The sequence below is a fragment of the Ursus americanus genome, chromosome 23, assembly GCF_024610735.1.
Source record: "Ursus americanus isolate L20-20 chromosome 23, mUrsAme1.1.p, whole genome shotgun sequence".
In the NCBI taxonomy this organism is placed as follows: domain Eukaryota; kingdom Metazoa; phylum Chordata; class Mammalia; order Carnivora; family Ursidae; genus Ursus; species Ursus americanus.
Genome location: NC_142149.1, coordinates 29714774 through 29730358, shown reverse-complemented (window position 1 = coordinate 29730358; position 15585 = coordinate 29714774). Strand labels below are relative to the sequence as shown.

The 15585-nt window shown below is 40.4% G+C and overlaps 1 protein-coding gene across 2 annotated transcripts in view; it reads right to left on the bottom strand.

Annotated features, from left to right (window-relative positions):
- ANKFN1 (ankyrin repeat and fibronectin type III domain containing 1) overlaps positions 1-15585 on the bottom strand; it is a 132883-nt gene that overhangs the window by 25091 nt on the left and 92207 nt on the right. Inside the window, exons 12-14 of one of the 2 annotated variants that reach the window (XM_045773607.2) lie at positions 10479-10645; positions 7687-7837; positions 5956-6124 (exon numbers count right to left, since the gene is read on the bottom strand). In XM_045773607.2, coding sequence (XP_045629563.2) covers positions 5956-6124; positions 7687-7837; positions 10479-10645 — 487 coding nt within the window. Of the gene's footprint in view, positions 1-5955; positions 6125-7686; positions 7838-8313; positions 8423-10478; positions 10646-15585 lie in introns of those variants that run through there. The other variant, XR_015721399.1, reaches the window with a different exon arrangement.

Below are 15585 nucleotides of genomic sequence, written 5' to 3'. Positions count from 1 at the left end.
TCAACTACAGCGCTTCACTTCCCCATGCTAGTGGTTTTTATCCAGAGCCTTTAATGTTACTTTAACAAATGTTACTTTAACATAGTCTTTTGTGGTTTAGCAATGATACATTTGGTAGCCATCACAGAGGAGGAGAGGATAGACTGGAAGCTTCTAATTTTTTTCTAATGTGAATCACATGCATTTAACAGACAAAATGGTATAAGGGTACAGCAATGCATTATCTGGACCACATGATTTGTTAGTAATTTACACACTAAGGCTAATTTTCTGCAGTGTTTTTTCTCCCTCTTTTTTTTTTTTTTAATATATGAGATAGTGACAGACTAAAATGCATTTGGCACCAACACTGGAAGTTGGATTAGTAGAGTAGAAAGTATTTGGGTTTAGGTATCAGACAGAATTGGGTTTGAATCATAGTTGTGCCAGTTATTACCGGCGTGGCATTGGGCATGTAACCTCTGGGAGCCTCAATTTTCCCACATCAAAGATGGACAGTAATGCCTACTTAGGATTAAATCATATCATATATATACAGTACCCAGCATAGCATGTAGCACCTACCAGAAACAAAACAAAAATTTTTTTCACACCCTTACCCCAACCCCTCAGAAAGAATGAGGCATTCAGAGTTAGAAAATTGGAACGGGGTCGAGATTAGAATATTCTTCCTAAGATCTTTAACTTAACAAAATCTTAATCAGTCTGGGTCATGGAGCCTAGTTTGGAAGCTAAAAATATCAATAAGATTACCTCCTGTGGTCAGTTTAGTTCCAGGATTCTTTGCCAATGTGTCAGAAAGAACCGGGCACAAGATGCCCCTCTAAAGATTCCTGGTAGTGAATGAGTTGACAGTTGGAATTCAGGAGTGGTATCCTAAATCATGAAAAATGGGCCTTAGGAATGAGGGTTGAGACTGTGCCATTTCTTGTAAGCCTGTGGCCTGGATTCCATTAGGCTCAATGCCTGGATATCCCACAGGCACCTCAAAACTCATCATTTGTCAAACTGAACTCATCATCTCTCCCCTCCCCCAAACCTGTTCCTCCCCTCATCTTTCCTATTTTGGTAGATCGCAACATTATCCATCTCAGCACCCTATTCAGACTCTCTGGCTCCTCCATCTTGCTCTTCAACCACATTAAATCAATCACAAAGTCCTATTGATTTTAACTCCTCAGGTCCTCTTGCCTCTGCTTTCTCTTCTACACCCTTACTGTGGCAGTCTTGGTTCCGGTTCTTATCACTGCCACCTGGACCACTCTCTCAACTGTCTCATTGCCTCTAGTCTCAGCAACCCCCACTTTGGCTCTCCTGCAGTCCGTCTTCCATAGAGCTGCTAAAACCCAATAAGACCATATTATTCCTAAATCTTTTCATGACTCCCCATTGCCTACATGATAAAGTCTAGCCTCTTTAGGATGGCATAGGTAGCCCTTTGTGATTGTGACCTTTTTAATTTTTAGTTTCATCTCCTGTCACTCTTCTCAGATGCCATAAGCATCTATCACAATGAGCTACTAGGAGCGTACTTAATTGGGCTGCATTTCCTCAGGTGTCCTAGCCTTTGTGCATGCTGTTCCTTCTGCTTAAAATGATTTTCCTTTTTTCTTTTTTTTTTTTAAAGATTTTATTTATTTATGTGACAGAGAGACAGCCAGCGAGAGAGGGAACACAGCAGGGGGAGTGGGAGAGGAAGAAGCAGGCTCATAGCAGAGGAGCCTGATGTGGGACTCGATCCCGGTATGCCGGGATCACGCCCTGAGCCGAAGGCAGACGCTTTAACGACTGCGCTACCCAGGCGCCCTGATTTTCCTTTTTAGCTCTGTCTTTTCTTTCCTTTTCTGAAAATTTCTTTCTAATTCAAGATCTAGCTCAAATACTATCTCTTTAAGGGAGAATTGGATGTCTTTCCTTTGAAATTCAACAGCCTAGCTATTACAGCAGGGCTTTCATTATATTGGGACTTTTGGTATTTCTGTATCCTCTACTGGATTCTAGGCTTCTGGTGGGCAGGTTATGTTTTATTAACATCTGAATGTCCAGCCCCAGCACAGTACTTGGCATACAGTGGCAACTCGGCAAATGTTTGTTGAATGAAATATGCAGCCAAGCACTTAAGTATGAAATATATACCAGGCTTCAAACTGTTTTTAAAAAATCCTCCAGTTTTATAATCTTGCTAGTCCAATCAGTATGAATCATAGGATCAAGGAAACCAATAAAATCAACTTTTCTTATCATAGGCCTGCTGTCAATTGTGACTGCCTACAGGATCGGGACAGTGACCTCCTCAGTGCAAGCTAGGCAAATCCTCAAGAGGCCACATCACTGGACAGAGTTTCTAAAGGCTCATGGTACTGCTTTTCTTTCTGTTCCTGGGAACAGTTTATATAGTGACCCTTGTCGGTCCCCAGGCACATGCTTGGTTACTGCAGTGGAGTGCTGTCCTGCTCCTATCCAAAGGATGGGGTAGGGGGACTGTCAGCCCTCAGGCTATGGAGGGGCCATGGGTTTGAAATTGTACTCCTTTGCCTCAGCTCAGCCCTGCTCACAGAGATCTCCCATCTCTATGACAGTCCTCCTCTCCCCTGCAGTAATCATGTGAGGGAGTAGCCTATGGGTTTGCCCAGCCTACTCTTTACTCCAGGAGACAGAAGGCTAAGCTCCTTTATCACTTTGTCCTTGCTAGATCTATGTAGTGCTAGAATAGGCACAGATGGAGTTTTCCGTAGCTAGTTAGCAAGTTATTTATGATCACTCAGGCCACTGGCAGGAACGTGGTCTGTTTGCCAAATCTCAAATCCTTTCATTGGGACAGGGATGACTTGTACAAGTCAAACCAAAATATAGTGTAAACTTTTTATAATTGACGTGTTCCCATAATTTGCACCTTTTCAGGTTTCATTAAAATTCCTGTGTTCTTATGATTTTCTGAGTTCTGATTCAATTTCCAGTAATGTTTTCTTTCTCAGAAATGCTTAGTGTATCTGTTGACCTTTTACTATGGACCTACGTATGGAAGGCAGAAGTCCCTACTTATAAAAAACAAGTAAAAATTGCTTAGCATCTTTCTTGAGGGTCTTAGACCCATTATAGTAAGCTCTTTGAGGTTCCTATAGAAATTGTTATTAAATGGTTTGTGGGCTGAAGTCTAATGGAAGAAGTATGGTAATCAGTACAATAATCTGCTTCTTAGAAAGCTCCGATTGCTTGGGGATAAGGTAGAGTCTGTCATGATTCTTACTAAGGCACAGCAGTCTTTTAAAAATTGTTGCTAGTAGTGCTGAAGTATAATAAACATTGTACTAGAGTGTACTAATTTCCTGCTACTGGCAACATTTCCTCCTGATCTTTAGAAAAGACTAATAGAATTGTGTATGTCAGTGGAACCACGCCCAATCAGGTGATCTTTTCTGGAAACTTACATGTTCTCATTAATCACCTATAATATGCTAATGAAGGAGGACTAAGAGAATATGAAAGTATATGTTATTCTAGAAAAAAACATCTTAAAGTCAGGAACTATTGAGTCCCAGGCTTTGATCTATGGCTTGGCTTTCATAGATGAAGGATAGTATCTGATAGTCTTATATTGCTTTTAGTATTAAGGAGAAGTAAGACAGGTCAAAGAGGTAGGCACTGTTGGATTCTATTACTATGATAACTACATCCCTACTTTTGTAAGTTCCTAAAATGTTGTTTTCTCTGTGTTCTAGTATTAGTTGGACTCCCAACACACTTAAAGTAGAAGCCAAAGTCCTTATCATGGCCTGTGAGGCCCTGCATGATCTGGCTGTTGACTCTCTGATCTCATTTCCTATCTTTGTTGCTCTTGCTTGCTACACTTCACCTACATTGATCTTTTAGCCAAGCACACTCTTGCTTAAAGCCTTTGCACTTGTCATTCCCTCTGCATGGAAATCTCAGGTCTCTGCTTACATGTTTCTTCAGGGAGACCTTCCCAGGTCATCCTGTACAAATTGCAGCTCCTGTCACTTTACTCCAGTCCCTTACTCTAATTATTTTTCATCACAGCCCTCACGACTGTCTGACATTTGCAGTATTGTTTGTTGACTGGTTTACTGTTTGTCTTCCCCACCAGAATGTAAGCTTCATGGATCTGTTCATTGCAGATCCTTTAGTACCTGGACTAGTGCCCAACACATAGGTTACTTAATAAATATTTATTGAATTAATGAACAAACGAGTGGAGAGAGGAAATTGTAGAATAGAGAATAACAATAGTAGGACAAAGTATGGCTGTCCAGGAAAGATGCGTGAGCCTCCCAGAAAGCAGGATAGAGAGGACACTTACAGGGTTTGGTCCTCTAGGGTCTTAGGAGTCATACACTATTATGATTGATCCCAAATCATTGATTGTTACCATGAAGACCACTGAGACATGGGGAAGTGAACTTCATGTAGTTTTGTCTATAATTCTCGTTGTCCATGTTTATTAGTATCCTGTCCATTCTTTAACACCCACATCAAATATCCTCGCCTCCAAGGTGGCTTTCTGATACCTTCTTTTAGAAAAATGTGTTTCCTTTTCTTTTTTCAATATCACTTACAATTTTGGCACATCCTACCTCATTTAATAATAATTTGTATCTTTATTTTATTGCTACCACTGTACTGAAAGCCCCTCGCAGGCAGAGCCTTTGTCTTACTCATCTCTGAATCTCCATAGTGGGTATCTAATATATATTTATTGACTTGAAATGAAATACCATGACCCAAACTATATTTTGTAATAGCAGTGTGGTCATATCATGGACTAAGAATGTTCTGATGGAGAACTCATTGGATGGGGTCATATTCACATCCAGGCCTCTTGGGAGTGGTATGGCCAATGTTATTAATCATTTGAGACAGAAAAGGTGCGGAAAGGTTAAGTGATTGCCACTGTCACACAATATAGGACCCAGTACTCTCAAGTCCCAGTCTGCAAATCTGATTCAGGTTTCTCTTAATAACTCTTCCTCTTCTGGAAAATAATAATTGCTATTCTTCAGTTTTTTTGGCATCTGAACTGCTCGGAGCAAGGGAAACTGAAAGGCTTAATCCATTTATCCTCAAGGGATAAATTCAGACTCAGATGCCCAGGTCTCAAAATGGCAGTTGCCTTGTCTGCTTCTAAATCTGGTGTCTGGGGAGCAATCCAAAGAGAGTCTGCCTCCATTCCACCCATCCAGTACTCACCCTCCCACAAATCCTACAATTCATTTGAACTGATGGAACTCCTGCTAATTGCCTCTTATTGGCCTGTTATAAGATGAAGCATGGGGAAGAGACAAAGCCTCCCTATTCACATTCTCCGTGGGCAGCAGGGGTCTCTGCAAAAATAGAGAAACTGGGGCCCAGGCTATTCATTTTTGAAAGTCAGTAAAGATCTTCCACCATTCAGAATCCCACATTATAATCACAGTATTGCATCCTGGGAGATCCAGTCAATTTTCTCAAATGGTCTGCTAAAAATTTAGAGCCTGTTTAATATTAGAGTCTATTTAATAAATCAGCACTACTGATTGACTTTTTTTTTCTTCCAGAGTGATACACACTTTACATTTTAATTTCACGATTTTTTCCCCCTTTGGAGGTGAGAGAGAGAGAGAGAAGGGGGCAGTGCTTTTCATGAAAACATCAGTTCTTGTATTTATGTTTTAAGAAAGCAAAGGGAAGGCAAGAACTGCAGCCTGATAACTGAACACTCTGTTTAGAATTCCCTCCTCTCCATTGGACCTTAGCTGGGTTTCAATAATTATTGCTCAGGCACATAGTCTTGGAGCTTTGCTTTCTCTCAGACTTGTACACAGTTCTAGGAAGGGTTGTTGCCAAAGCCATCATGTGATTTATTGACCCTCCACTGGGACAAGGGGGAACAGATATAACTTTGTGATTTTATTATAAGGAGGCTGGGTTAATATTTCTAGGTGAAACAAGCTACTATACCAAGTTCAAACATCTGAAGAGGGAGGTTAAGAAACCCTGAGTGTGGGGTGTAAGGATTATTCTGTCCTGGGGCTGTACAGACGTCGTCTGAGGCAGGGAGCAGGAGAAGAAAGGACACATTGTGACCCATTTCCAACACCTCCTGTGTGTAGAGGCGGAAGTTCCTTGCCTGCAGAGGGACACGCGCGGAGGAAAAATAGGAGAGTTACAACATGGCACTTACATAAACAACACCAAACTGGCATAAAACATCTAACAAAATTACACGACTTCAAGCTTGGAATTTTTATACAACATAAATATTAGGGTTCAGCCCATTTAATAATGCTATATAAAATCAAGATTTAAGGCAGTAATGTTCCACATAAACTCTGAAAACAACATTTATGCTTCTTATAAAAGCAGAAAATGATTGCATTCTGTGGGTTTTTCAAGATGATGAATATAATTACATGAAGCAACAAAAATGGATTGAATTAAAAATCTACTAGTTTCAATTTAAGTTGGTTAAGGGGGAAAAATGTAGGTTCTGGCCAAGGACTGAAAAAATTTTACAAGTATCCAAAAAAAAAAAAAAAGTTGTATGCACTCTTAGGCAGTTAGGCAGCCCTCTACCAACATGTGTATGTAGCCCAAGAGTCACCAATGAAATATGAGCTGCTTCAAACCTGCTAAGCTCAAGAAACCCTTTAATAGTATCTACTGTCACAAGTAGAGCTGGTGTGTTTTTTTCTCCTCCTGAGTACATGGCCACCCCTGGAATAATCCAGTTGCTCCCCTAGTGCCTTTATGGTATCTTGTGCAATTTATTCTTCATCAGTGTTGGCTGTTTTCGACCTAACCTTCAGTATTGACTTATAATCTGAGCAGTACCCCAATGGAAGAACACTCTTGGAGTCTCTAATCTATGTCCCTGTGTCCGTGGGTCAGGGGCCACTTCTGGGTTGTTGCTCTGTTATTTAAGAGAGCCAGTCACTCCTGTATGGTCTTCCTGTTTTGTGGGCTAAACTTGATTGATTTCTTGTGTGTGTGTGTGTCTGCACGCATATGTGTGTGCTGGGTATGGATGGGGAGATGGTTAACCTAGGCCAAAAAGAAAAAAAAGAGAAAAGAATTCAGCCCAGTGCTACATCATGTTAACTTACTAGACAGAGCCTAATAAACTTTTACTATTCTCTTCTGTGCCAACAGTTTTTCCTGAAGTTGCTTATTAGTGGAGGTTAGATTTGCACATTTTGATTTAGATAAGACAATAATTTTGACAGTAAATTCTCTATTTGTGAAAAGATAGCATGGCATAACCTTGCCATTGGTATAGGTTTTTACTACCACTAGTCTGCTGTTCTTAAATAAATCATTTGTATGTCTAACTAAGTGTATACTTATTTATTTATTCTCCTTGACTTGTGCTATCCTCAAGCTGAGACTTGGTGTCACTTGGTGTCTTTTCAAGGTGGGCTAGCCAGTGATTTTTCCTTGCTTGACCAGACCACAATAAAGCTGGGTCCAGGAACTGTGGAAGAAGTCAACATGCAGGAGATAGAAAAGGGGCAGAAGTGCAGTCTTTGTCCACTTGTAGGCGTCAAATTCAAAGTATGCAGCATGTGCAAAGTGGTATTTAAGTCAATGAAAATGAACTCATATATATATATTTTTTTACCTCTTAAGTATTATACACAATGCAGTTTCCATTAGCCATAAAAAGAAGATGAAAATGGTAAAGACTAGTACCTGGTGTAGAGGTATATTGATCTGCTTAAGGAGTGCTTTCACTGCCATCTGGAGCTCGTAGAAGAACAATTGCATGGGGCAGTCAGAAGTATGATCCACACTTTCCATAGATTCAGAGCCAGAAAGCTTTTGGACCCATTCCCACTCCTCTCTGTATGTTGAGTCAAGTTAAAATTAGAAATATAACAAAAGTTCAGAACACAGCTCAGAACATTTTTAGTGTATATGTCCAGAACCTGGATAACCAATTTTTGGTGGTTAAAACTCAATACAATTCATGAAATTTGAACTTCTTGCCACCCAAATGGAGTTTAAAATGAGCTTTTGCTAATTTAAGCTTAGTTCACCTATCAAACCACATATACCTCAGAACAGCAGGTTTAATTTGTATCAGTTTCTGAGATTGGAGCTTTGAAATATTTGTTAATAATTTCCTGACTGTCTTCATTTTTCTTTCCCTGAAGATCCTCTGTAAGTTCTAAGACCCTTCATTTTACCACAGGGGCATCTGCTGGTTAATTCAGCAGTTGGGTAACCACAGGACTCTGGTCCAACTCAGGCAACAAACCACATGGCACATTTCAACCCTGGCCTGTTGTAATCGTGGGGACTATTTTGGTTTCTTACCCCTTCCAAGAGCTTGAGGAGAATCACAAACAGGAACACCAGACAATTCCAATAAAAGGAACCAGGGGACACACATCACTGCTTCCATCCTCCTTTCAAACCAGTCATCTGTGTCTTTATTCTGCGTGCTCTGTAAGCCTTCCTAATGAACTTTTCCAAATGTCACGCAGAAGGGAGGGGAAAAGAATGATGGTGGGAGAAAACACATCTGGTTTGTCCCCCAAAGGCCGCACTTCAAAAGGAGCTTGAAAAGATCAAGGTAAATGCCTCCTGGGAACATTGTTTCCACAGGTATGCTAGCACAAGACTCTAAACACATTCATTTGGCCCAGTTTCTCCTCTTTCTAACTCTGCAGGGAGCAGCAACATGTTCTCAGGAGCAGGCTAGAGAGGGAAGGAAAGCCCTCCTCTCTGAGCACGGAAGGAGAGGAGGTGCTAACATGTGTTCCCACCCATGTGAAAACCCTCGGAGGGCTCTCCCCAGTGGGCTATACCAGCCTGGGCTCCAGTCTGTGCGTCAGAAAATGAAATCAACTGTGACATGAGCTTTTCATCAGAAAACAATCTCTTTTAACCAACTACCCTCTTAGAAAAGTTTCTGTGTTCAAGATATCTGTTTCCTTTCAATTCCCACACTGGAAAATACTATGGAACATCTACCCTATTGTCTCAATAAGAGAAACAAAATAAAAATTAAATCCTACTTCAATTTGGTATGCTGTTGGCTTCACAAATAATTGAAATCTTTGAGAACCTGCTTGGGAGTTATTTCTTTCCTCCCATCACTGATATTGAATTAAACGAGGGGGTTCTGACTAGTACAAGCATTCACAAAACCTAAAAGAGCGTATTGCTAAAATAGCATCTGTAATTGAATTAGAGAATAAATTACCAGTAGGAATACCATGAAACATGTGCCACTAACTAAGCAGTTTAGTCTATAAGGATGAGGGAGATGGAACTGGCAAGAGTGAGGGCTACTGGAATCTTTTGTAAAAATGAAACTTGGATCTTTGTCAAGGGGAAATTAGTTGGTATAGCCACTAAAAGATAGAGTCTAAACCTTTAAGACACAAATCTAGAAAATGGATGAAAGTAACCATTGCTGAGTCAAGCCACAAATGAGCCATGTAACCTCTTGGGAAGGATTGAGAAGATAACCAAAGTTGCCGTAGAAGTGACCACCAGATGGCAGACTTAAGGTCTGGGTGTAGTTGATAAGTGAAAGATGAGACTATGGCAGCTAGTGAGTTCTTTGAAGAGCCCATCATCATTTCCTTTGTGGTCATCAAATAGTATTTAATAAACAATACACTACAGTTAATAAGCTCTTGCCACTTTATGGACCAAATTTTAAATGACCAAATTAGAATCCTTTCTGGTTAAGCAAATCCATAGGTGTAACTAGAATCTGGGGATCTAATTTGTACTGTGAAGCCTGATGAAACCTGGGGAGTTCTTTTTCTTTTCTTATCTATTCCATCCTTTTTTTCAGATTGAGCACAATTCAGTTCATTATAGTAAACTTTCAGAGGCCTGCTAGAGGGCTAGTTGTGAATCTGAGCCAGATTACCAAGGTTGGGCAACTTTCCCAAAGCTAACAGGGTAATTCACCATAATGCCAAACCATAGAGCAGTTTCCAGAAGCACAGGCCTTGTTACTTTTTTTCTTCTTTAGAGAACCATAAAGAGTACAGGAAACATACAAAGTCCTCAGGCCAGAGGGTTAGGGGTGGGGAGAACGGGGATAGGGAGGTTCTTTAAGGGGAAATCAGTGGCTCTACCAGAACCCATTTCCACAAGTGATACTTTTTAAAAAAATGACTTACTAAGTTGTGAAGAAAAGATCCTGGAAATAGAATGTTGAAAGAAAAGGGTATCTGTTCATTAACCTGTTGAGTATGGGTGGTTGTACCATGAATACCATAGAGAGGAAAGTGAAAGGAGTGTGCCCCTCCTTCATGGGCTCACTTCTTCCACCAACCACCACCACAAACCCTCCTTATCCTAATGTTAAAATGCAGCTAAGCCTCTGCCCCGGTGTGCTGGCACCGGGGACATCTCACCACAGAAACTACGCCAAGTCAGTTTGCTTCTGACACATCAAACCCATCACTTGAGCCATTGTTTCATCACAAGGAAAATACAGACTCCTCACAACTTACTTGGAAATGTTATTGTTTTCACGGATCTTCACGTGGCAGAGAATGTTGGGCAACTTTTGAGTAACTAGAACTTTGATCTGATCCACAGAGCTACACAGCTTTAGGTAACCCAGATATAATCCAGGAGAGAGACGCTGATGACTCCTTTTGTGATAAGAGAGAATATCCTATAGGGTGAAGAGCAAAACAACACATAAAACACCTTGAAAAGGTAATTTCAAAACCTTTTCCTTTCTTAGGTGCACTGTGTCATAAATTAAAGGAGCTATAGCTAAGCAATAAGTGAGAAGCCCTGGATACCACCATGAATGTTGGGGACGTGTTGGTGGTACAGTCAGGCTTTACCTTCAGGAGAATTATCCTCCAAGTTAAGCGATCAGTCATTAACAGAGCCTGCATCCATCCATCCTAGTTCCCTCCGTATTTGGGGCCACGGTAGGGGTGTGGGTTGTGACTGGGAATGGGAAACTAGAAAACTAGAATTCGTAATTTCTGGCCTTGTAGGGCTTATCGTTTAGTTGTGGGGAAACAGAAATTTGCAAGTGTAAAAGCTGATGAAACAGTACAGGAAGCCTCATTATTTCAGAATAATTGGTATCTAGGAAAAGTCTTAGTATTAAATGACATTATTTAAAATTGGATCAAAATTTTATAGTAAGTAGAAAAAGACTTGGTTGATTCTTTATCTTGAAAAATGAAATAAAAAGTAACAGCAACAGATTTATTTATCTTACATTATTAACGCTTAAGTTGTAGTTATTAATTCTGAGGACGAAGAAAGAATCAGGTATTGATTCCTTTTTTTTTTTTTTTTGGCTTACTTTCTTTAGACTAAATTGTATGATAGCTGAAATGCTATTCCTCGCATTTAACTTTCACAACATGATCATGAAGAGGGTATTTTTGCAAGAGTATTTGAAGTCTTCATATTTTTTCCCTGACTTTTAAAAAATGTTGATATTCAGGTCATTCTCCTAAGATTCTTATTCATTTTGTGTTCTTTGATTGTTAACTGGCCTACCACTGCTAGATTCTTAATTGTCAGTAGCTTTGCCTGTGATTTGCTTAGGTCTCCATATCATCTTCATCAGCTTTATGAAATTCTGTATCTTTTACAAGATTTTAAAACTTGTCTTGTAATAGATTTGCCTTGAATTTGCATTGTATTTTCACATCATAATAATCTACGGGCAGCAGAGACTGAATGAAGTTGTTGGTGCAACAGGAAGTGCCAACCTAGTTAAGCACAGAGGGATGTGGAGTCTTGTTTTTTATGTGGTCAGCCCTCTAAGAGTGAACTATTTCGGTTGTGACTTTTGCTTCCCTATACAACTTCAGGAACTCAGTGAATAATTAGAGATATGTATCAGTAGGTAAGACCTTTTTAAACTTTTGGGCACTGGGGGAATTGAAACACAGAGTTAGGAGTGAGGAGTCACGGAAGAATTCCTATAGGCCAGGGTGTAGCCTGGTTTTCCAAGGGAGTGAAAAAAAGGAACCAACCCTACCATGAAATGCAGGGAAAATTAAAAAGAAGAGAAAATCAAACATTTAAACTTGTACAGAATTCTATATGGAACAGAGAGGTATGAAGCCTTCCTTGACCTGTATACTCTGAAGGAGTGATCCCTCCTTTGTAGAATTCACCATCACCTGCAACATCTAACATACACCATTGTGTATTATCTCCTCTGTCCCATCCTTTATCAAACATTGAGTTCCAGGCACTACAGGAGACACTGAGGTTTCAGGTGAACATGATGTGATCCCTACTTTTGAGGAGGTTGAGAAAGACAGATGAGTAAACAAATGACTACAGTATTCTGAAATCTGTTTTATAGTAGAGGCAATGGAGGCATACAGAGGAAGGAGTACTTATTATTTTTCCCATTTATGTTCAAAATTTTCTTGAACCAGACTATGAAATTAATGGCAGTGCTATGTTTTCTATTGCTTTGTGTCCTTAGTACTCAGTGCTATTTCTGTATATAATAGATACACAACATGTGGAACTCAGGACAGGTCCCTAAGCCAGAACATAGGAGAACAGCAGAAGAGGGACAAAATAAGAATGGTCACAGTTGGGAGGAAGGCATACCTAGCAGGTACAGGAAAACAAAGTCTAAATAACTTTTATGATATTTGGCCAAAAAAAGACTAGAAAAATTGGATTTTGTGATCAAGAAGGAATTTTTATTGTCAGGAGATGGATAAGGCAGAACTTTTTGATGTCTTCTGTCTTACCTCTTTAGAAAAGATCACAGGTAAATAGTTGACTGGAGGAAGTTCAGTCAAAGTGAAATTTTGAGAAATGAACAGGTAATAAGAGAGGAACGAATGAGAGAAGGAAATGAGAGAAGTTAATGAGAGAAGGGGAAATAGAAGTATTCAGATCAGCAGAATTGGATGACATGCACCCTAGGGATACTTGGCTATACAAGCAGATGTGGCCACAAACCCACAGGTCATTATTTTTGAGAAGTGATGGGGAATCTGGAGAGTCCCTAGAGACTAGAAAAGGGTAAATGTACCTATCTTTGAAACAGGAAGGGGAGAAACACAGATGACCATGGTAATTAAAGACTGCCAACTTACTGATTTTTGGGCAAAATGAGAAAGAACCACCAAATAATCAATTTGTAGTTACCCAAGCATCCTGAGACACTAAATAGAAGTCAACATGGTTTTGTGAAGAGCAAATCAGACAGACAGCTTTAATTTCCAACAACAAAAGGGCAGAATCCATAGACACGGGAGAAGTCTCCAGTGTGATCTCTTTCACTGGGTAATCTGGGAAAAGTAGAATCTTGACCGCAGTACTTCAATAAGCTGACTATCTGGGTTGAGGATTTGTGGATGATGGAGATGGTGTGGGAAGAGTAGACATGTCGAGTGATGGCCCAGTAGGGACTCGTCCTGAGGGCCTATCTCTTTAGCTTATTTATTGGTGTTCTAGACAAAGAAATGAAGAATGTGTGTATCAAAATTGCAGGTCCCAAATTTGTTGTGGTTTTGATTTTCTAGAAAATAGTATAAAGCTCTGAATGATCCTATGCATTGGAAAAATAAGCCTATCATAATTAGAGTTGAAACTTAATAAGAAAGTGTGTCTGTAAAGACCCAAACCCAGGAGTACAAATATAGGATGGGTGTAAGAGAAAAATATGTGGGGGTTAGCACTAACCACAAATAGAATGAGAGTCAGGAACACACTGTGGTTATGTAAAAACCAACACCATTCTTAGATGGAGTAATTTACTCTTTCATTGTTTAAAAAGGCTGACTGAGCATCTGCCTGTGTTTTCCTGCCTTTACTAGTCATGTATCCTTCGTTAGTCGGAAGGTTTTTGGAGCCTGAGAAATGTATGGGAAGAGAAAGAAACTGTCCCATTCACATAATCTGAGGTACACTAGGAAGGCCTCCTAAACCAAATCCAATGCCCGTGGGCCTATATATTGCCTGGTTTGACTTCTAACCTGTTTTTCTAGCCTTTACTTCCATGATGGTCCTTTTGTGTCTCTTATCTCCAGCCAAAACGGATTGCTTTTTCCTTCCTCAGACAGGTCCTAATCTCTCTTCTTTGGTTCTTTGTCTGTACGTGAATTCACTCACTCTACAACTTTATTGGGCACCTACTCTGCATCAGATGTCGTGCTACAATATTAATGATATCAATGAGACATGCACCTCCCTTTCATGGAACTCAAATTTCAGTGTGTGAGAGAGACATGTACAGCAAGTTTTTCTAACTCAATGGGATAAGGGTTGTGTAACGTCCATTGTGGACCCAAGGGAGGGTTAGATCTGCTTTTCCACCTTATGCCTCATTTCTCTACCATGTCCTCTATTTAATTCTCTCTCTTTAATTTCTTCCTTCCTTCCTTTCTTCACTGCCTTCCTCCCTCTCTCCCTCCCTCACTCTCTTTCTCTCTCCCTCCCTTCTCCCTCCCTCTCTCCTCCTTCCTCCCTACACACTCTCTCTCTTCCTCTCTCTCTCTCTTTTTATTTCTCCACCTGGTGAACTTAATGTACCCTTCATGGCTCAGCCAAATGTCACCTCTTCTACAACGCCTTCCCTGATATTTCCAGGGAGAATTAATAGTTGCTTTGTCTGTGCTCCCATAGTACACTGTTTGTACTGCTATCAGGCTCTGGTTTAATTCTGCCTTGTATTACCTTGATTTGTTTACAAGTCTGTCTCCCTCCCTTGACTGAACTCCTTGAGAGCAGGGACCTTGACTTATTCATTTGTTTTTCCTATAGCACCTAGAAGAGTTCCTGGCACCTAGCTGGTGCTGAAAAAAATGTTTATTAAATATGAAGTGAGAGGCCCAGAGGTAGTGGAGTCTGGGGCTGGGCCTCTGGGAGAGAATACACTATACTAGTGCAGGGACCAGGAAGGGTATATCTAATCACTCTCCATTGATCAGGTATCCTAAGAGCTTGTTAGAGGAATGATAGATGCTTTTCTAGTAACTACAGGGCTTCTGTTTTATTGCAGAGGGGATGGAAACTGAATTGTTCGGGGATAGCAAAGGTCACAAAATGGTGGCCCCGTCTTTGTGGGCCCAAGATTATGTGGACTGCAAAAAAAAAAATTATTTGAGAGAGAAAAAGTGAGCGAGAGAGAGAGCACGAATGGGGGGGAAGGGCAGAGGGAGGGGGAGAAGCAGACTCCCTGCTGAGCAGGGATCCCGACGCAGGGCTCAATCACAGGACCATGGGATCATGACCTGAGCCGAAGGCAGATGCTTAACTGACTGGGCCACCCAGGCACCCCAAGAATTTAAATTTTCTAAATTATTTTCTAACCTTTAAAAATAAAGAGATTTAATTCAGAACTCTAGATTTTCCAATGTCTCTTTGAAAACTGGAAAACATTTCAACATTGGGACCACTTTCTTCCACTGCAGTTAGCTAAGGCTGAATGGGCTCTCCTTTAGATGGGATAAGGGCCCTCTGGATTACTGTAGTCTCTGTTGCTTCTGCTTGTTTCTTTTTTTAGTTGAGCTCAAATTCACATACTATAACATTCACCCTTTTGAAGTGTGAGATTCTGTGTTTTTTCCCTATGTTCACAAGCTTGTGTGACTATCAGCACTACCT